Source organism: Fundulus heteroclitus, chromosome 14 (assembly GCF_011125445.2).
Source record: "Fundulus heteroclitus isolate FHET01 chromosome 14, MU-UCD_Fhet_4.1, whole genome shotgun sequence".
Taxonomy (NCBI): Eukaryota; Metazoa; Chordata; class Actinopteri; order Cyprinodontiformes; family Fundulidae; genus Fundulus; species Fundulus heteroclitus.
The window spans coordinates 28172750-28193642 of record NC_046374.1 but is presented as its reverse complement, the minus strand read 5'-3'; the positions used below and the strand labels follow the sequence as shown (position 1 = coordinate 28193642).

The window sequence follows — 20893 nt, the reverse complement described above, 5'->3', positions numbered from 1 at the left end:
TTTGAGGCTGATGTTGTATTTCCTTCCTCCATTTACACGCTGAAATTTATAACAAACGTTACAGAAGTATCCAAACTTGATTTTTAAATCCGCTGATATTAACAATCAGCTTAAGACGCAGTTTGAAAGGTGCACAGAAAAAAACGCACTGCGACTCTTATGGCAGAGCTTTGCTCACATTTAATGAACATTTCACAGCTAGAAAAGAGCTGCTTTAGTTCAACGGAGATGGAGGAGGAAAAAAATGACACCACCGCTGCTGCTGTATATGGACATTTATGTAACTGTACGTGTAGATATCGGTTATTATTTCTATGTGTAAACATAATTCTCCATGGGAACAAACACGGCCAGCAGTGGCAGCTCGCTGGCTGCAGATCAGACGTGGGTTTTCAGACCCAGAAACGTGCATCGCTGTCTCCTCCTCGCTCACAGTGAGACAGACGGACTTCCAAAGGCCAGATGCAGCTAAACTAGTTAAAACTGTCTACCAACATCACCAGCCGCTCTCTGCCCGCGATGGAGTAGCACTGTATGCGCTACAGGAGATATCCAGGCACGGCTGGCCATATATGGGTCAACCTCTACTTTAAAGATATCACCACTCCTAGTCCTAGAAGACGCTTTATCGTTTTATCCATTTAGAAGACAGATCACCTGCTACTACCATCTAATGTAGAACAGATTACTGGATCAATGTGTGCTTCTGTGCTTTTTGTCTCTCTTGTTGTGTCTCTGCTCTGTCTTCTGTAACCCCCAGTCGGTCGAGGCAGATGACCGTTCATACTGAGCCCGGTTCTGCTGGAGGTTTTTCCTTCCCGTTAATGGGGAGTTTTTCTTTCCACTGTCGCTTCATGCTTGCTCAGTAAGAGGGATTGCTGCAAAGCCATGGACAATGCAGATGACTCTTCCTGTGGCTCTACGCTTCCCCAGGAGTGAATGCTGCTTGTCAGGACTTTGATGCAATCAACTGGTTTCCTTATATAGGACATTTTTGACCAATCTGTATAATCTGACCCAATCTGTATAATATGATTGAACTTGATTTTGTAAAGTGCCTTGAGATGACATGTTTCATGATTTGGCGCTATATAAATAAAATTGAATTGAATTGAAATTGAATTAATGAAGTCGCCACAAATCGCACAGCTCTGCGATTTGGAAGTTGCGTTTTCTTTTTAAATTGCGATTATATTGCAGATGTGGTTAACTCATGTTATCCAGAAAGGTTTATTTCTTCACTATTCTAGATGCTGGAGTTTTCCTGACCTGTTCAACTTGCTCTCATACGTCGATGTTGAATTGTTGCCTTGTAGCGTTAGCATAGCACCTTATCATTTAATCATTTAGTTCCTTTTCTGGTGGACATGCTAGCAGAGTTTAAACGTCCTGCAGCAGAGGAGGCTGAGTCTCTGCTGCTGGAAGAAGAGCCACGCTTTGAACCATCGCCAATCGCTCCGTTTTCTATTGATTGTTGCCGCTAATTGGTTTCTTTTAATGGTGTTTTAGTATCACTTACATCGGGATAGCGACCCTAGTCCAAGGTGTTGTGTAGCTTTTCTTTTTGCACTAGATAGTTTTGCATGTTTGCTCTCTCTAGTGGGAATTTGTCTGTTTTAAGATCAACTTTTGTCAGTTTTGTTCTAAATGTCTCAGCTGATAGTTATTGACAGATATGCCCACCTGAGCTGCAGATTTCAGCAGCTCCTCCAGAGTTACCCTATTGGCTGCCTCTCTGATTAAGGCGCTCCTTCTCTAACCCGTCAGGAGTCTGGAACGACTGCCAACTACAACCTTAAACTCAAAGCTTGTTTTCTCACCCAACTCTGCCTGACGCTGTTTGTTCTGTCGCGCTGCTTTTTATTTAGGCCCGTTGGAGGACACGACACTTTACAAAGGTTTTAAAACCTTTTTACTTTCTCTCTGTAATCATACGTTAGCTTGTGACGCTGTTTTAAACGAACTCTCAGTGAAACGCGTTGGTGTTTGTGGCGTTAACGTCACCAAAGGTGTGAATACTTCATTCTCTATAGCTGACGACTCATCACATCATAGAGGACAAACTATGAGTAAAACGAGTAAAAATAGAACTGCAGGTCGGTTTAAATTGAGGGATTTCTTTAGGGAACGGACGGAGCGCTTGGCCGGCGCTGTTTGCTCTGATTGTCCAGAGAGGAAACGAGGAGTGAATGAAGAGCGGAAATGCAGCTGAGGACGGGCCGAGTGAGGCTTTATCAAAGGCTTTCTGTGTTTTAACGCAGGCTGTGTCCTGTTATTCTGATGCGCTGGTACTGCCTAATTAATGCGATGTTTGTCTTCCTTGTTTATACTATTTGTTCAGTGATAAATTAGGCATGAATGTTTTTTTGTTGTTGAAGAAAATGACTTTATCTGGTTATTTCCACTGTGTTGTCACGGGTTCTCACTTGTGGTTCTGGTTCACGGTTGGACCTCAGTCAGTTTTCACACTGCAACGCTACAACCTTAGTTTAATTTATTTATTTTAGAATGACAAGTGCTGAACATGCAAACACAGCTGATTTGCAAAGTCTGTTTCTAGAGAGGCCTGTAAAAAACAACATTGAAGAAAAAAACACAACTTTACAAGAGTTCACAAATTCAGATCATACAAAAAGTCCAATTTAAAAACAGTTAATTTAGGATCAAACATGCCTGCAGTGTTAAAACCTGTTTTTAAAAATAAGGAATCGGTTCATTTTTAAAAGCCTTAGCACAGGTGTCTGCAACCTGTGGCTCTTTACACCTTCAGCTTTGGCTCTTAAAAAACAAAAAAATGCAGGGGAAAATTGGTCAATGTTTCTAAATATAAAGGTAATTTAAATTTTCTAGCTCTAGGATGCATTTAGTTCTGCTATATATGCGTAACATTTCTAGAAAGAAAGAAACTAATAGTGTGTAGAATATTTTACTATAGATAAACTAAGTATATTTTTGTCAATATGCTTTTTCATCATTTTGATGCCATTTGCTATAAAAATCAAATGTCCAATTCACTTGAGGCATGCGGCCCGTTTGACGCGCTCCAGAAATACACGCGGCCACGAACGCAACGTGACGTTTTTTTAGCAACACCTCTGGCTGCCACGGTGCTGTGAGTGTGAGCTGGATGAGTCCTCTCCTGCTGTTTCATCTTTTCCAGCCTCGCTCACCGGGGCCCGGTGTTTGCCCTCCATTCACACGCACCCACTGACGATGGGATCAGATGGAAATTAGGCGCGTGGCTTTATGAATAAACGGAAAATGGAAATATCATCTTTCCGACTAAGTCAGATTTCTGAAATGGTTGGATCTTTTCTCTCTGGTTGAATCTTTCCACAGAAGTAAGAAAAGGTTCTGTTAATGTTTAAAGCTGAGCAGTGTAACGAGTGTAAGGATCTCCTGAGGTTTAAGGTGTTATTTAGACGCGCTGATAGGAAGATTTGCTTTGCTGTCAGCAGAAGGAGTTAATAGTAGGGCTGGGTAAAATCTAGGAAGCGCCGATACGATTCTCAATACGTAGCTCAGTTTGATTTGACTCCAAGATCATCAATATTTATTACTTTCAAATAAATGTTCAAAGTCATTCAATCAACAAAACCAGACAAATATTATATTTATGTTCAATTTATTGAACACTGATATATTAACAGGAAAATAAAGTTAATTTGGTTAAATGTATTTAACGTTTTACAGAAACCAAAAATGTGCCCAAACGTCTGATTTTTAGGGACAAAGGAGCTTCTAAAATCCTGTCTGCTGTTCTGCAAATCTGTCACACTTGCTATTTTTCGCTGTGAACAGTGATGACTCGCTGTAATAACGCCCCCTAGGGGTTGGGAGGTTAGGGCTGTGCATAAAAATTGATACAAAGATTAATATCAAATATCTAATATCGATATTCTATTTAATATCAATATTCTGGCTTTCAACATCGATATACCTCCCAACCCCTAGGGGGCGCTATTACCGCACGCTGTTACTGTTCACAGAGAGGAAGAGCAAGTGAGACGAATTTGCTGAATGGCCGACAGGATTTTAGAAGCGCCTTCGTTCCTAAAAATCAGACGTTGGGGCACATTTCTGGTTTCTGTAAAACGTTAAATGCATTGAACCAAATGCATTTTATTTTCCTGTAAATATATCAGTGTTCAATAAATTGAACATATATATAATATTTGGCTGATTTTGTTGATTGAATGACTTTGAACATTTATTTGAAAGTAATAAATATTGATGATCTTGGAGTCAAATCAAACTGAGCTACGTATTGAGAATCGTATCGGCTCATCCTAGAAGATAACCCGCCATCATATCGATGTTAAATCGTTTTTAAAAACATCAATATTAATCTTTGTATCGACTTTTATGCACAGTTCTAGTTGATTCTGGACTGCAGGAACCGGACCTCGGCTCGTAGGACCTCTAGGTGCCTTTAAAGCAAAGCGTTCCAGCCAGACTTGTGCAGCGCCGCATAAAGGTGGCCTGAACAGGAGCGCTGAGGTGATCAGACCGGCTGGTCAGTCGTCCATAAAGGGTTTGATCGGAACGGTTCTGCCTGTTTGTGAGGGTCATCCTGCTGGAAGGCCAGCCTCCGCCCCCTACGTCTTCCCCTCCTCCTTCCAGGATGAACCTCCGTGTTTTACTCCACCCGTCTTCCCGTCATCTCTGCCTCGCCTCCCCGTCCCCCGCAGCATGATGCTTCCTCCGCCGTGCTTCACTGCAGGGATGGAGGCGCCCTCATGTAGCAAAGCGAGACCTCGACAAATGGCTCTGAAAACTTTTTTCCACATTTAAAGCCACACGTTTGCCTCGTGCTGCAGCAGAAAGAGCAACAAATCTGCACGAGTGGAAAATGCAGAAAGAAGACTGGGATCACCCTGACATCATGTGGGGAAAGGTCCTGCAGGTTTGCACGCCTTTGCACGGCTCTCTATTAGTTAGCGATGAATAATTAAAGAGCAGAACCAGACGGTTTTAGCCTGGTCGTGTGTGCATTAACGGAACGGCGAGCGGGAACTCCCACCTTTTTCTGGGCTGTAAATGCACCAGCCAGCAGAAACTCTGAGGCAGAAATCTACTTTGTCTCCTTTCTTTCCTCTGACTGGCGTTCAGCTTCTTTCTCGCTGTAAACCTGTTGCCTGTGTTTGTGGGTCGGACTCGCGGTTCTGTCCAGACTGCAGCGTTCAGCATAACTCTGTCCTCTGTGAGTGGAAAGCACTTTTATTTATTATTGATGTCCTCTGACGGTATGTGGCCGTTACCGACCTGCAGCTCCTCTACAACAGGAGAAGTGTTCACCCCCCTCTGGTGTTTTTCTCATGTGAAGCGAACAACAAACGTGATAAAATAACAGAAATTCTCACTTTGGAAAGGTGCCTCTGGATCGGTCGCTGTGAGCCTCTGGGGATTTGAGACGTTCCTCCAGGCTCCAGCTCCTTCACGTTGGTTTTGTTGGCTCTTCAAATCAAGCCGTGGATTCTTAATTGGATCGGGGTCTGGACTTTGACTAGGCCGTTCCGTCACATTCAAATGTTTCCACTTAAACCACCAGAGCGTTAACCTGACTCCGCCAGATAGATTTGCTTCGCATATCCATCTGGCAGTGTTGTACTACTCGAGTCCGAGACTCGAACTCGAGTCCGAGTCATTAGCTAAATTTAGAGACTCGTGACTTGACTTGGACTTGAGCACTGATGACTCGAACTTGGACTCGGACTCCTACATTCAGATCATTCTGACTCGGAAATTGAGAAAAAGACTCGACTTTTTTTATATCATTAAGCTATAATTTTAATATGTCATTAGAATATTATTTGGTGTATGATTTTAATATCTAAATGTCGTACCGCGCACGTGACGTCACCATCTCATGAGCAACGCCCCTTGCCGCTAAGGTTGGGCAAACAGTGTGAGAGCGCACGTAGCAACCAGCAATTACACATGCAACAGATAAAACTATATGACCGACTTTACAGCTGTTAAACTTTCACAAGAGGATGTCCAGACGCCCCTTTTACTGGTAGAACTGTGGAACAACATACCAACGTACAGCTCAAACGATGGATTGAGTGTCGAGGGCTCGGAAAGACTGGCCGAGTTGATAGAAAGGTAAGTCGTTGTTTTTCTCCTGCTCGGTGTTCATGGCGTGATCGGTCGTTTTTTTTTTTTTCTGTTTGTAGTCACCGTCCAGGAATCGGTATAAATTTTCCGGCCCGCCGAACAATTTAGTCCGGTCCGGTGGCCAAATGCATTATCATTATCCAACAGCTGTATCTGCTCGCTGCATCGACCGATCTGCACCAGATTTGTTGTGAGTCATGGGGGAACGCTGCCGAACGCGTTTGTGGGAATCGCCCGGTGGACGGGCGAGGAAAATGCGTGAAAGCATCTGCGGTGGCGGGCGGCCGGCGGTGCGCGAACCCAGCAGGCCGCCCGGAGCCGCGGCAGTGGCCAATAGGCCGGAGTGCGCTTGGCTGCGAGGGCCGATCGACGCCGCTTGCGGCTTTAACATCCTTCATATGCGGCCTATCAGCGTACCTCGAGTCGCTGTTGCGCGTTCCATAACAACAATGTTTAAAAACCATGGTTAGGAGACGTCTTAGACTTGGAAAAAGCGGTAGTTTTACCGAGTAAAACCAGGGTAACTACAGCGAAAGAGTTATTAGTGCAATGGAATGTTACTGCTTCATGTCATACATCACACGTCAATAGTGACTCGACTCGGATGAGTAGTGGACTCGACTCGGACTCGACTCGGATTTTTTTTTTTATGACTTGGACTTGACTCGGACTTGAACACTGGTGACTCGAACCTGGACTCGGACTCGAGGCATAGTGACTTGACTACAACACTGCCATCTGGAAACCTTCTGTTGAAGTAATTTTGGGAAGGGGCGAAAATACTGGTTAGCTGATTGGCCTATGTTGGTGATAGACGGGCCAAATGAACCAATCAGATCAACGAAGCATATGATGTACTAACAGCGACGACGAAAACACAACCACAAGCTGTTGCCGAAACCAGTCGGGAGAAGAGCAAAAACATCTTTTCCTCTGAGAAAAGCCTCCAGAGCAGTGTTTTGCTCTTCTTTCAGTGAAGAAATACTCTGTAATTTGGATAAAACTTGCTCGATAGCCACGCTAACGCTAGTTTCATCGGCTGAAGCCGCCATGTTCTTTAGACTGAACTGTCGATCTTCTCGTTGCGTCACACCTCAACCCGCCTCTGTTCTGGTGGGCGACCGTCTCTTGGCAGGTCTGTTGTGCTACCAGGAGCTTTCCATCTGTAGATGATGTAGAGCTAAATCGATTTAATCGATTAATTCGAATTTACAATTCTTTAAGATTTCATTTTTGGAAAATCTGGATTTTATTTTGCCAATACACTCATTGGGTTTCCATGAAGAGAACAGCATGTGATGCTGAATATATGTTTAGGCAAATATATTGTCAAAATATTGTTAAGTGGAAACTTTTTTTTTACCATAATACGAGGTACTTCATTTACTTATTTTTTTTAACTTAGTTTGAAGTTCACAAATGCAGTAAAGCCTGTTCTTAGCTCAATGTGTAATACCACTAGCAGCAAATGTTTTGTTATATTTTCATTGTTTATAATGGCACGGCTGCCATCTTGTTTTACAGGCATGTTTGTTTTTAGTTGCACTTCGAATTCAGGTCAACTCCCTGACGAAATGGTTGACATAAAAGCAAGGTTTTAAAATAATTTCTTTAACTTCTTTTTATGAAACAAAAAGGAGGAAAAAATCGATTAATCGGGTTTGGTATGATCGGAGATTTAATTTTTAATCCATATCGCCCAGCCTTAAGATGATGGATGTAATGGAGCTCTGGGGGAACATCAAAGATGTGGACATTTCTTTCCAAACCGACCCTGACTTGTATTTTAGAATAACTTTGTCCCTGACTTGTCCGGAGAGCTCCTTGGTCTTCACGGAGTGACGCCTCTTGCTTAGTGGAGCTGTAGCCTCTTTCAGAAAACCTGTTTCCACCGACAGATCATGTGACCCTTAGATTTAGGGCTGAACAATTAATCGCATTTTCAATATAATCGCGATTTTAAAAAAACGCAAATTCCAAATCGCAGAGGTCTGCAATTTTTGGCTATGTAACAATTAAGTTAGTGAATCAGACATGTCCTTTAAATGTCAGTAATATGTTTTAAAGTGGGTTTGCCTCCACACGGAAGGGAAGACAGTTGCAGCAGTGAGATAATCTAACTTTTTTACTTGTTTTAGAGTTTATATAATCATACAAAGCATTAAGTACTGGTCAATCAGTTTAATACATAGACTTACTTGTTGGTTGGACTTTGCACTTTATGTTCAACAAGGATTGATGTCCAATTGAATGAAAAGCTGTTCTCTTGAATAATATTCTGATTAATAGAAACATTAAAAGTTCTTGTTTTAAATAGTCCTTGTTTACAAACATCTTTATTTAGACGCCATTGTTGTTGCTTGTGGTTAATGCAGAGAAAAGTCAAAATTGCAATTTTGATTGAAATATATTGTAGGCAGAACGCAATCATTTCTGCTCAGAGTTTAGATGCTGTGGGTCTTTTAGCACCTAATCCACATGGCGAGGAAACAAATTGATTTGTTTTTTTATATGTTTAAAAAGACATGATAAATTAAACTGGGGGGGGGGGGGGGGGGGGGGTCGCATTAAATCGCAATATTAAGATAAAAAATCCCAATTAGATTATTTTCCAAAATCGTTCAGCCCTACTCAGATTGCACACAGGATGGCTTTATTTCTTTAATTAAAAGACTTTTGAAGGAACTAACTTGGGTGGTGCATAACTTTTTTTGGGGGGTTTCATAACAAAGAGGGAGGATAAATGCAAACGGCAGTTTTCAATGTGCAGAATCCACCACATAAAATAAGATTTAAAAACACTAATGGAATGTAGCAAAGTAGGAAGAGCCAGGAGGGGTGAATACTTTTTCAGGGTGCTGTAATGGTACCGCCTGCTGCAGAGCGGCTCTCTCTGGGTTCTGGTTCCCTGAAGCGGCGGCGGTGAGCAGGTCGAGGCCGGCTGCTAAATTCCTCCCTGACTGATGAACACGACGCCAGCAGAACTGAGTCAGCCTGCAAACATCCAGCCACGGCCGGCTGCAGCTCCTCCTGTAGTCGTGTGTGGTAATTAATGGCCGCGGTTATGGGATGCTGGTCGCTGAGGTTCTCCAGACGAGCCACAGAGGCCTTTAATCTGCCGTCTCTGTGGCTCTTTAATTCTCTCTTAGGTCGTGGTGTTCAAGCCTGAGTGATGTGGAGACAATTATAATCTAAAAAAAAAAAGTATTTTGCTTTAGAGTGGACTAAAATGTTTTTAAAGTTTAAGTTTAGGTCCTTTCATTAAAAAAAAACAACCATAAAATAGCCTTTCTTTTCAAGTGTGGGCATCCCTCCATCCAAATGGAGGATTGGGATGCACAATATTAGGCCTGGGCAATATATAGAGATTTTAAAAATGTGGAGATTTAAAAAAAAAAAAAAAAAAAAAAAGACATGAGACTATATCGTTTATATCGACATGGTCAACGTTGCCTTCAGGGTCCGAAATTAGCACTCGTCAGACGCCAAATGCGAGTAAATTTTCCATTTCAGAGGGCTAGCTGCCACATGGCGAGTAAATGTTTGTACCAAATAAATTGTTTTTTTCAGTCGTCCTTTGGGTGGAGGCTTCTTTATGTTCCTCTGCTGTCAGCTCATATTAGGGCTGAACGATTTTGGAAAATAATCTAATCGCGATTTTTTTTTTTCTTAATATTGCGATTTAATGCAATTATTTTCCCAGTTTAATTTATCATGTCTTTTTAAATATATAAAAACAACAAATCAATTTGTTTCCTTGCCGTGCGGATTAGTTGCTAAAAGACCCACAGTATCTAAACTCTGAGCAGAAATGATTGCGTTCTGCCTACGATATATTTCAATCAAAATTGCAATTTTGACTTTTCTCTGCATTAACCACAAGCAACAAAATTGCCTTGAAATAAAGATGTTTGTAAACAAGAACTTTTAATGTTTCTATTAATCAGAATATTATTCAAGAGAACAGCTTTTAATTTAATTGGACATCAATCCTTGTTGAACATAAAGTGCAAAGTCCAACCAACAAGCAAGTCTATGTATTAAACTGATTGACCTGTACTTAATGCTTTGTATGATTATACAAACTCTAAAACAAGTAATCAAATTAGATTATCTCACTGCTGCAACTGTCTTCCCTTCCATGTGGAGGCAAACCCACTTTAAACATTTTACTGACAACTGATGGACGCGTCTGATTCACTAATTGTTATATAGCTAAAAATTGCTGACCTCTGCGATTTGGAAATTGCGTTTTTTAAAATCGCGATTATATTGAAAATGCGATTAATTGTTCAGCCCTAGCTCGCATGACGACAAACGCTCACATACAGAAAGACTCACACACGTGACGTGAGAACGACAGCAGCTATGTCGTGTCCGTTTGCTAACAGCTAGCGTTAGCTCAGGCTAATTACGTAGCGGGATTATGTTGAGATATTTAGCAGTGGTCAGTCAGACTTTATGTAAAAACAATATGCCTAGCGGGTTAATTCTTACATCTACAGACCAACTTGGCCGGTGAATCAGGAAGTTAATTTCGGACACTGATTGTGTTATAATTCTACTTTTACGTATTCCAGTTGGTTATTTTTCAGCTGTTTCTCATATTTATCTACAGCTGTTTGTTAGAAAATATGCCTGTGAGACATTTTGGATGAAGCTTTGATTCAAAGATAAATGTTATATTTTATAGAAAGGAGAAAAAACATCATATCGATAAATATCGTATATCGGCATGCAGCATAAAAATATCAATTCAATTCACTTTTATTTATATAGCGCCAAATCATGAAACATGTCATCTCAAGGCACTTTACAAAGTCAAGTTCAATCATATTATACAGATTGGTCAAAAATTTCCTATCAAGATATTGTTTTTGGCCGATATATATTTATATCACAGTATTCCCAGCAGTGCAGTATTCTTAAATTTGGATGGCGTTTTGGATTTGTTTGCTCATGAGGTTAAACGTAGCATATCAACATAATTTGTAACCGATTGATTTAGAGCAGAAATTATAGCGATACGCGATGTATCGGCATCAACTTTAGTATCGGTCAATGTTTGTCACTTTCTTTAAACATATTTGTATCGATCCCATCATTAAAAATGGGTTCATATTAAGAACCGGAGTCTATTTCCCAGTTTCCCGTTTACTCATAGTTTAAAAAGAGTCGAACGTTTACGTAATATCGGTAAATATGGAGCAGGGTCACTTTTCTAAGAAAGGGTATCGATGGCGATTCTATATTTTTGTTCAGCTCTAATCTCGACTAAAACAATCTATTTTGCACATTTTAATTGTTTAATAGAGTAAAAGCTGCTTTACATGAACAGTTTCACCTCAAGGGTTCAGTAAAGGACCCGTACATGATTATTATCGGACGCAGGGACAGCTGGCCGGTCGTCGTGCTCGCAGAAGTCGGTCGTAGCGAGTAAATTGACCTAGATTTACTCGATAACCTCCTGAAAATCTGCTTGAGCAAATTTTTGTTTTGTTTTTACTTTTCTACTTGTTTCTGGTCACTTCAGAGTGAAAAAAAGATTTGAACCAAGATGCAGAAAATCACACAACCTCAAAGTGAGATTTTTGTACACAAGTCCTCCATCCGTCATTCACACTAGTTAGAAAAACCTTACGCTGTGAAAAAGTGACAATTGGAAGCTAGTTTGTCTTGTGCTTTTTCTTTTTATTATGCAGAGACATTTATTTTAGTCATGTTGTATTATTTAAAGAGATATCATGCATATCATTTCTATATTTCTGTCTGTCTGGCGTCATTACAGGACGAATCAGATGTCCTGTTTTACTCCAACTTGCCGGCTTTTTTTTTTTTTTTTACTTCTGCTTGGCACCGTCATCCTGAAGCAGCCCCGCTCTCACATGGGGACTATTTCTGGCCGCTCCTCTCGTCCTATCAGAACCGGGCCTGTGTGCGACCGGGCTCCGCAGGGCGTCAGCGGAAGCGTGTAAAATGTGCGGCGGCTCCACCCAGTTATCAGCAGAGGCCAGCTGCTGCAGCCCGGCTTGTGGTTTTTTTTTTTTTTTCTCTGTCCGCCTGAACCTAGATCCTCTTTTACGTCCTCTGGTCAGGAGCCGAGTTCTGGTGCCGCGCATAAACCCGGCTGGAGGAACAAGTCGTCACTAGCCTGTTGCCTCCAACACGCCCTGCTGAGTCAGGAGCCGCTCTGACACACGCCCAGCCGCCGCTGATCCTCCTAACTGGGCTAAGATCCGGTCCAGGCCGTCAGCAGAAAGCTGCCTGAGCCTCAGCCAGACGCCGGCGCCGCCTCAGAACGCTAACCGGACCAGATCAGAGTCGACGCTCATTTATCTGTCCGTGTTTTTGTCTTCCAGCGCTGTGCTTACAGTCAGTGACCGGGTTATTGTTCTGCTGATGGCTATGCTGAGCAAGCTGCACTGCAAAAACTAAACAAAAATAAGTCAAATTTTCTTAAACTTAGTGTATTTGTCCTTGATTTCAGCACGCAAATAAGATGATTTGCCAATGGAATAAGATTTCTGCACTTAAAATAGGAACAATTCATCTCCGTCATTTCCAGTATTTTGATTGGAAGATCCAACACTGCAAAAAAAGAACTAAAAATAAGAAAATATTTCTTGGAATGAGAGTATTTTTCTTTGATTTGAGCAGGTAAATAAGATTATTTGCCAATTGAATAAGGTTTCTGCACTTAAAATAGGAAAAAAGCATCTCCATCATCTTATTTCAAGTGCAGTATATCTAATTCTCTTATTTTAAGGGTCAAAATACTCATTCCATTGGCAGCTCGTGTTATTTACCTGCTTAAATCAAGGACAAAGACACTAAATTCAAGAAAATTTGACTTAATTTTAGTTCTGTTTTTGCAGTGTGGAGCTCGGTTTATCTAGATCCAGCATCAAACTCACCAAAAACCGTGCAGTTCAATTAAAGCTTTCATTTTATTAACTGCTTTAAAAGAAATTCAACCTTCGCCTCCGTTTTATCTGATGCTGAAGTTTTTATTTTATTTTGGGATGTTATTTAGTTACCCGCAGAGGTTGTGCCGTCAGGGAAAAATAGGTCATTTCAATGTGTTAACAGCTGATGATTATAGCTGAGTCATGTTTTCCTGTTTCTCTCTTTTCTCTCTTCACTAATATAACCTCCTTTTTATAGAGAGCTTCTGCATCACAGCCAAAAAAACATGTTTGTGTTTCCATGAAGGCCAATTAAAGCCAATCCAACAGGCCAGATTTATTACGGGGATCCAGGGTTTCCATGCAGGACGCCTGAAATATAAAGACGTAGAAGAAAATGTTGCATCCAAGCAGCTTTTTATGAAGACACAGTTCAATTCCATAGATTATGCAGCTATGTTATCAATTAAGTTAACTTCTGCAGGCTTTTGGTGCAAAATATTTTTATTTATATGGAATATTTAATATAGATACCGTTGTCCAACAAACACAACAAACAATATACATATATAATATGAAATAAGAACAATAAAAATCTGCTCTGCTTGAGTTAAAGGCCAGTGCAAGTAGGTGTGTTTTTAACAGTCTTAAGATAAATAAAACAATTTTCCTATTTAAATTGGATTCAGTTTTATTTTTAAACGTCATAAATTAAATTGTTGTAATCTGTGCAGTATTTTTGTTTACGTCCTGTTCAGCATATTAGAGCATCGTTACAGTTTAGTTTACAAACTCAACATTTTGTCCTTTAGTGAGATTTTCTGGGATGTTGATGCCGCGGATGCGGAATAAGTTTAACAGTCGGTTCTTTAATATAACGTTCAGGATGCTTTGTCCACAGTACCAATTATATGCTTATGCAATATGGCCAAAACTTGGATCACGATATATTTCTTAATTTAGGTTGATACGATATAATTACAATATTGATATAAACAAATTAAAAGCCTCAGACTGCAGCGAATGCCCACGACATGTCCCTGTAATTACTTTGCCATGTTTATAAAACTCCTCTAATATAACATTGTAGAAACATTTTCATTAAAAATAAATCGCGTAAAATTAGATAAGACCCAGAACATCGGTCAGTGACAAGCTGTAATCAGATTGTAATGTATATTGAAATTTTGGAAATGTCATATCAGCTTTATTGAATAAAGTTATACTGCAATATATATTGATATTATATTATTGTCCACCCCTACTCACACATCAGTTACGACTTTAAAAAAAAAAACATGAAATAAACTTTATTTTAGCTACTGTAATTTTTCTGACTATAAGTCGCATCTGTCAAACAAAGCGACATGAAGAGGCAAAAGATGTAAATAAGTTGCACCGGACAATCGGCATCAGCCAAGTTGTAACACGCCCGGACCTTTAAGCTAGCTCTAGCTGCTATTAGCGTCACAGACAGCCCGATAAAGGGGTTCTGTTAGGGATAGACGATAATTCAATAACAATATATATCGATCGATAGACGTGTAACGATGATAGAAAAAAGGGTCACTAAAATTTTCATTAAAATAACAGTTTTCCTTCCTTTTGCATTCTAAACATGTAGGATAATACTACAGTCATCACATCCTCCCAACCAATCACAACGTAGACCCAGGAACCAAGCTCCGCCCCCTTTAGAGTTCAAAGAGTTCATAGAGTTTTTTTTTTTTAGTTTTGGGAAAAACTTGCTTGAATAAAGGGTTGAGTTTGAATTCAGTGTTTGTGTGTTCTGTATCTAAAAACAGGTTGCTAAGCAACAGCATAAAATGACCAGGGCTGCACTTAAAATCTATGTTTTGAATTTAGATTTTGATAATTATCGATATCGATCAATATGATTTCTATTTTATCAATGTTATTTTTTCTATATCCTCCAGCCCTAGATTCTGTCATGGTCTGGGTCCTCCGAGCTGCGGCACACAACGCTCCTCTGCGTGAATGAGACTGAAACAGCGAAACAACAAACATGGCTTCAGCCTTTGCTGTCTATAAGTTAATGTTTCAAAATATTTTTAAGTTAAGGTGACCAGATTTCTCTAACAAAAACCAGGGATGTCTCATATTTTGTTTTATTTATTTATTTATATATATATATATATATATATATATATATATATATATATATATATATATATATATATATATATATATATATATATATATATATAAAAAATAGAGAATGTTTATAATCTTAACCAGCATAAATCCTTGATTAATGCTGGTTAAGATGATTTACCATTTCAAATTGATATAGAAGTCGCAGGATCGGCCAAACTATGAAAAGAAAAAAAGTGAGACTTATAGTCTGAAAAATACGGTAATTATAAAAACTAAATGGCGATTAAAAACATTGATCTACTTTTATTGTCCTTTTTTTGTTGTTGCTTTGTTTCATTCTGTTGACGTTCTAAAGGCAACGCGTCACGACGTTGAAAACCTTGAGCAAGGCACCGTGTAAAGCTGGCGGCGCAGAAGGCCGTCCTGATGGGATCGTTTCAGTCAAACAACGGCCGGCCGGGATCTGGTCCATTTTAGGAGGCAACTCTGAGGTTTTCACTCCGTGAACTCAACCGGGAACGCGTTCCTGTTGAGCCTGGACTCTCACTAAGCTCTCACGTTTCTGCTCGGAGGTCTGAAATCCTCCAGGGGCCCCGCTTGGTGGCTCCGGTTTGTTTGTGTCTAAAGAAAGCGCCGCCGTGGCGTCAGAAGCTGCTCCCCATTGTCCCAGCGCGGCATTTCCTGGTCGGCGGGAGGAAGGGTGAGGGGCTGGAGCTGCTCACAGGTGTGTGTGTGTGTGTGTGTGTGTGTGTGTGTGTGTGTGTGTGTGTGTGTGTGTGAAGGATGTCAGGAAGAAGGGTTTTCCACTCACTCTGGTACCAGAATGCTTCCCTTCATCAGATCATTTCACATTAAACCCATAAATCAGGGTTAGGCTCCCAAACTCTTGCTGATCTCAGAAGAGAAAGAAGCAAACTTGAAGCAGAGGTGGAAGTAAACAAAACACTGCTGGGTTTCCTGACATTATCTGACAATAAAAGACACAAATGGTCCCAAAATATCTGAGCTTGTCTGCCCAGCGGATCATTTTGTGTCCGTTCAGTTATTTTAGTCGTTTAAAGCCCACATTTTAACGTCATAAACCATATTTGTGCTGTAAGTAAATCTCTGGAGGCTTCAGACAGATTTAAACTCCTAAACGGGTTAAAACCCTGCGGCAGGATGAGTTATGTCTTATTTAAAGGATCATTTTGATCAACCGGACTAAATGATAACGAGGTAACTAATCTGGCTGTTCAGGTTGTGGCGGTTTCTCTGTTTTTTTTTTTTCTCTTTATCTGGGAAAACGATCACAGTTCAAATATGTAGAGATAAAGAATAGAAGACGGCCGAAAAGCTGAGAAAAGCTCCTGACTTCAGTGTTTAGTGGCGCAGACGTCTCCGTTTCAGGGTGATGGAGACCAGTAAACCAGGCGCTTGTAAGACGAAAATACATTTATTTATTTGTTAAAATGGTGATTCTGTTCATATCCTTCAAAATAAGAGTCTGTCATGGTCAAAGTAACTACAAAGTGGGTTTCAAATGCCCAATAAACCAAAGAGAGTGTTGCGTTTTCTAATGATGCCCACAGATGCTTTTTTAAAATAAAACCTCGGAAAATGAAAATATCTTCATGTAGAGCTTTTCAAAATAAAGTACCAATGATTTAGGGGGAAAAAAGAGCCCTAATTTGTGATAAAGTAGGTACTAATGGGCAGCTTAGTCTTGTTGTTAAGTCATATTTTATTAGCATATTTGATTGAGTTGAATGTTTTAATTACATGTATTGTTACTGTGTTAGTAAAATGCATTTTTTTTTGTTTTTGTTTTATCAAAACGATGTCTCTTAAAAAGAACTCACTAAAAGCTTTCTGGACCTGACCTCCAGACCAGGCAGCCAGAAGCAGGCAGCCAGTCTCCCTCTCAGCCAAACAGCCTGCGGGGTCAATAACAGGCCCACACTGCCCCCTAGCGGACATCTGTCGACAGTGCAGCTGGCTTCTTGTGTCCTGAATAAAGGAGGCAGGATGCAGCTGTAGAATAACCAAGCTTTTGCTGTATTTCTATCATGACATATGCAGCATTTATTAATCTCTACTCAGAGGTTTACAGCTCTGACACATGAATTCAATAAATATTCAGATCATTTTCTTTAGTTGTACCCTGCTGTTATTTTTTTTGACACTTTGCATTTATTTTCAGTCACCATATGCACCAATGCACATAATGTACAAACAACACAATGAATATATCAGAACTATAACATTTCTCTATCTATCTATCTATCTATCTATCTATCTATCTATCTATCTATCTATCTATCTATCTATCTATCTATCTATCTATCTATCTATCTATCTATCTATCTATCTATCTATCTATCTATCTATCTATCTATCTATCTATCTATCTATCTATCTATCTATCTATCTATCTATCTATCTGCAAACATTTGTCAATGTTTTTAAAGGTAATTTAAAATTGCTAGCTTTAGGATGCATTTAGTTCTGCAATATATGCATAATGTTTGCAGAAAGAAATAAACTAATGGTGTGTAGAATATTTTACTATAGATAAATAAAGCATCTTTTTATCAATATGCTTTTGATGCCATTTGCAACATAAATATCAAATGTCCAATTGACTCTGCGGCTTGTAAAGGCTGCTGACCCTTTGCCTTAGGCAGACCTTAAACTTGTTCAGTAACAGCTCTACAAGTTTATTCACCATTAAACCACTTTAGTAAATCTGAATTGATTGGTTAGACTCAGTTTTTTTTTTTTTTTTTTTAAAAAGGAGAAAAATTGTTTAAGAGTGATCAAAATCTATTTGGATCAGAAAAAGATTGAAGAATGTGTTGTGTAAAAAGACGGCCTGTAGCTTTAGGAAGCGTCACCCTTTAAAACCAGCATCTAAAGCTAACCTGTGATGTTAATTCATATTAAACGTTTGTCTTAATGGTTGTTTCTGCGCGGCAGGTCGGTGTACGACGGTCAGGAGCATGGCCTCTTCATGGAGAAGCTGGACGCCCGCATCAGGAACCATGACCGGGAGATCGAGAAGATGTGCAACCACCACTTCCAGGGCTTTGTGGACTCCATCACGGAGCTGCTCAAAGTGCGGGGAGAGGCCCAGAAGCTGAAGGTGAGAGGAAGAGGAGGAGGTGGAGGAGGAGGAGCAGAGGGGAACAGTTTTAACCCGCCTTTATCTTCCAGAGTCAGGTGATCGACACCAACGTACGGCTCCAGGAGGACGGCAAATCGGTGAGTTTCTGCTCCTCTCTGCTCCTCAAAGCGCTTCCGGCGACTCCCTCCAACCGTGTTCCTGCGCCCCACAGCTGGTGGGCTCCATGGAGGAGCTGAAGAAGTGCCGCGTGCAGCAGAGGAACATCGCCACCACCGTGGACAAGCTGACGCACTGCCTGCCAGGTAGCAGCCGACGGGCGTAGTGTTCCTGCTCCCCTCTGTTTGTATTACCTAGAAATATATACTTAGATTTTATTTTCTCCTGATGCTTTGCTTTGTCTGTTTTTTGTCTCCGTCAGTTCTGGAGATGTACAGCCGGCTGCAGGAGCAGATGAGAGCCAAGAGGTACGTCTGGGTCGGTCTGTCATGAAGTTACTTCTGTGTAACTCCCCAAAAAAAGCACATTGATAAAACAGAAATCATATTGATCCATATTGATAACTATCAACAAATTCAGAACATAGATTTTAACAGGGTTCCCACGGGTCCTTGAAATCCTTGAAAGTTTGTGAATCTGAAAAAATAAATTCAAGGCCCTTGAAAGTTCTTGAAAACAGCCAAAAAAAACACCTTGTCCTTGAAAGTCCTTGAATTTTTTTGTGGGGTTGAAAGTTCACATGGATGACGACTCATGTGTCATTATTTTACTACCACACAACCTTTTAAAATTATGTTGATTCCGCAGACTTTTAATTTGTAAAAGTACGTTTGCTCTTCTTCGTTAGTTGGTAGGCTACGGTTTAGGCCTACATGCGTCCAATAGGTTACATTCACGCAGTGTTGCCAACTCAGCGACTTTGTCACTATATTTAGCGACTTTTCAGAGTCAAAGTCAAAAACTAGATTAATCAAAGATGAAAGTAAGTGAAACAAATATAATAATAATAATAAGATATAATTCTGAACATCTCAATGCTGCACTTTTTTCCATAAATTCCATGAAACGGTAGGCTAATGTACATCTTATATGTAATGTAGTATGGCATAGCCGTGTACTGTGGATATAAATGTAGGCTATGAATATGATCAATATCAATGTAGGCTATAAATTAAGTCCACTTTCTTGCATTGCTTCTGACCCAACAACTTCTATGCCGTTTAGTCTTTTATTGAATTTGCATTGTATTAAAATATGATAACCTATTTAGCGGTCACAGTAGGTAAGTGCAGCCACGTGTGGTCCTTGAATTTGAGGAAATTGGTCCTGGAAAGTCCTTGAAAGGTCCTTGAATTTGATGTTCACCAAGGTGTGGGAACCCTGTTTTAAGTGCAGCCCTGGTCATTATTTAGATACAGAACACACAAACACTGAATTCAAACTCAACCCTTTATTCAAGCAAGTTTTTAATGAAAGAACGTGTGCTCTCTGAACTCTCTGAAGGGGGCGGAGCTACATGAAGGGGCGTTCCTGGTTCTGAGTTGTGATTGGTTGGGAGGATGTAATGATGTAGTATTAACCGACACGATAGGCTGGAATGCATTAAAAAGGAAAACTCTCATCTGCTCCTATGTTTCCATCCAAGAGAGCAGGTGAGAGCCAAGAGGTACGTCTGGGTCGGTCTGTCATGAAGTTATTAACGGCTTTAAAATGTGGGATGGAAACCTGTGCAGCCTGGAATAGACTGACTGACGTTCACAAGGAGACTGCGCAGTGTTCTCGTCTTGATAAAGAAATAATAACTAGGAACGACACAATAAAACACTCTCGTTTGCATCCGGTACTGAAGCCGTTGTAAGTCGATACGTTTGATGGATAAATATCTGATGAGCTCTGGTCCTCGACTGTCTGACATTATTTGAGGCAGAGTGAAGTGAAATGAAAGTTGCACAAAGCGACCCGGCGGCGAGAAGCTGAAATGAGAAGCTGAAGGATCAATGCTCAAGATGGAACGTACTTTTTGTTTCTTACCACTTGCAGACACTAGATGGAGTTGGAGAGCTGCGTCTGCTGCCCACCGACCTGTGGAGCAGTCATGCTGGTTATTACCTGGTCGTTATCAGAGCCAGCATACGGTGTATATACGGGTTATAAGCTGTAGTTTTACCTTTTTTAGGCGTTTACAGCTGTAGCTCAGGCTTACCTGGAGGGCTAGTTATTAATTTATACAGGATGACATAAATTCTCCTTTTTCAACAGTGACTTGTTCCAACGTTATAGGCAAGGCAAATTTATTTGTATAGCACATTTCAGTACAGAGACAATGCAAAGTGCTTTACATGCTTAAAATACAGGAAAAAAAAACAGATGCAGAATAAAAGCAAGTAGGAATAAAATGTAGAAACAAAAATACAACATGGAAAAATAGAAACTAAAAGCGAACATTAAAAACAGTTTTTATAGTGCATAAAGGTTATGTCTGGAACAACGGTACAAGTTCAAATTAAAATTAATTAAAGCCACGGTTGGGAGCAAAAGCAGGATTTATTTATTTATTTATTTGATTGGCGTAATAAATCTGCCCAGAGAGTTTCTGCTGCTTCAGACGATTCCAGCTTATCGTGGTGGAGGAAGAGGAGGCTGTCCT

The 20893-nt window shown here is 40.3% G+C and overlaps 1 protein-coding gene across 8 annotated transcripts in view; it reads left to right on the top strand.

Moving 5' to 3' along the window:
• The window catches only part of exoc6b (exocyst complex component 6B), a 139903-nt gene that overhangs the window by 2447 nt on the left and 116563 nt on the right, over positions 1–20893 (top strand). For all 8 annotated transcript variants that reach the window (XM_036146664.1, XM_036146668.1, XM_036146666.1 and 5 more), the window contains exons 2-5: positions 18102–18267; positions 18339–18386; positions 18461–18551; positions 18668–18713. In XM_036146664.1, coding sequence (XP_036002557.1) covers positions 18102–18267; positions 18339–18386; positions 18461–18551; positions 18668–18713 — 351 coding nt within the window. The remainder of the gene's footprint in view (positions 1–18101; positions 18268–18338; positions 18387–18460; positions 18552–18667; positions 18714–20893) is intronic.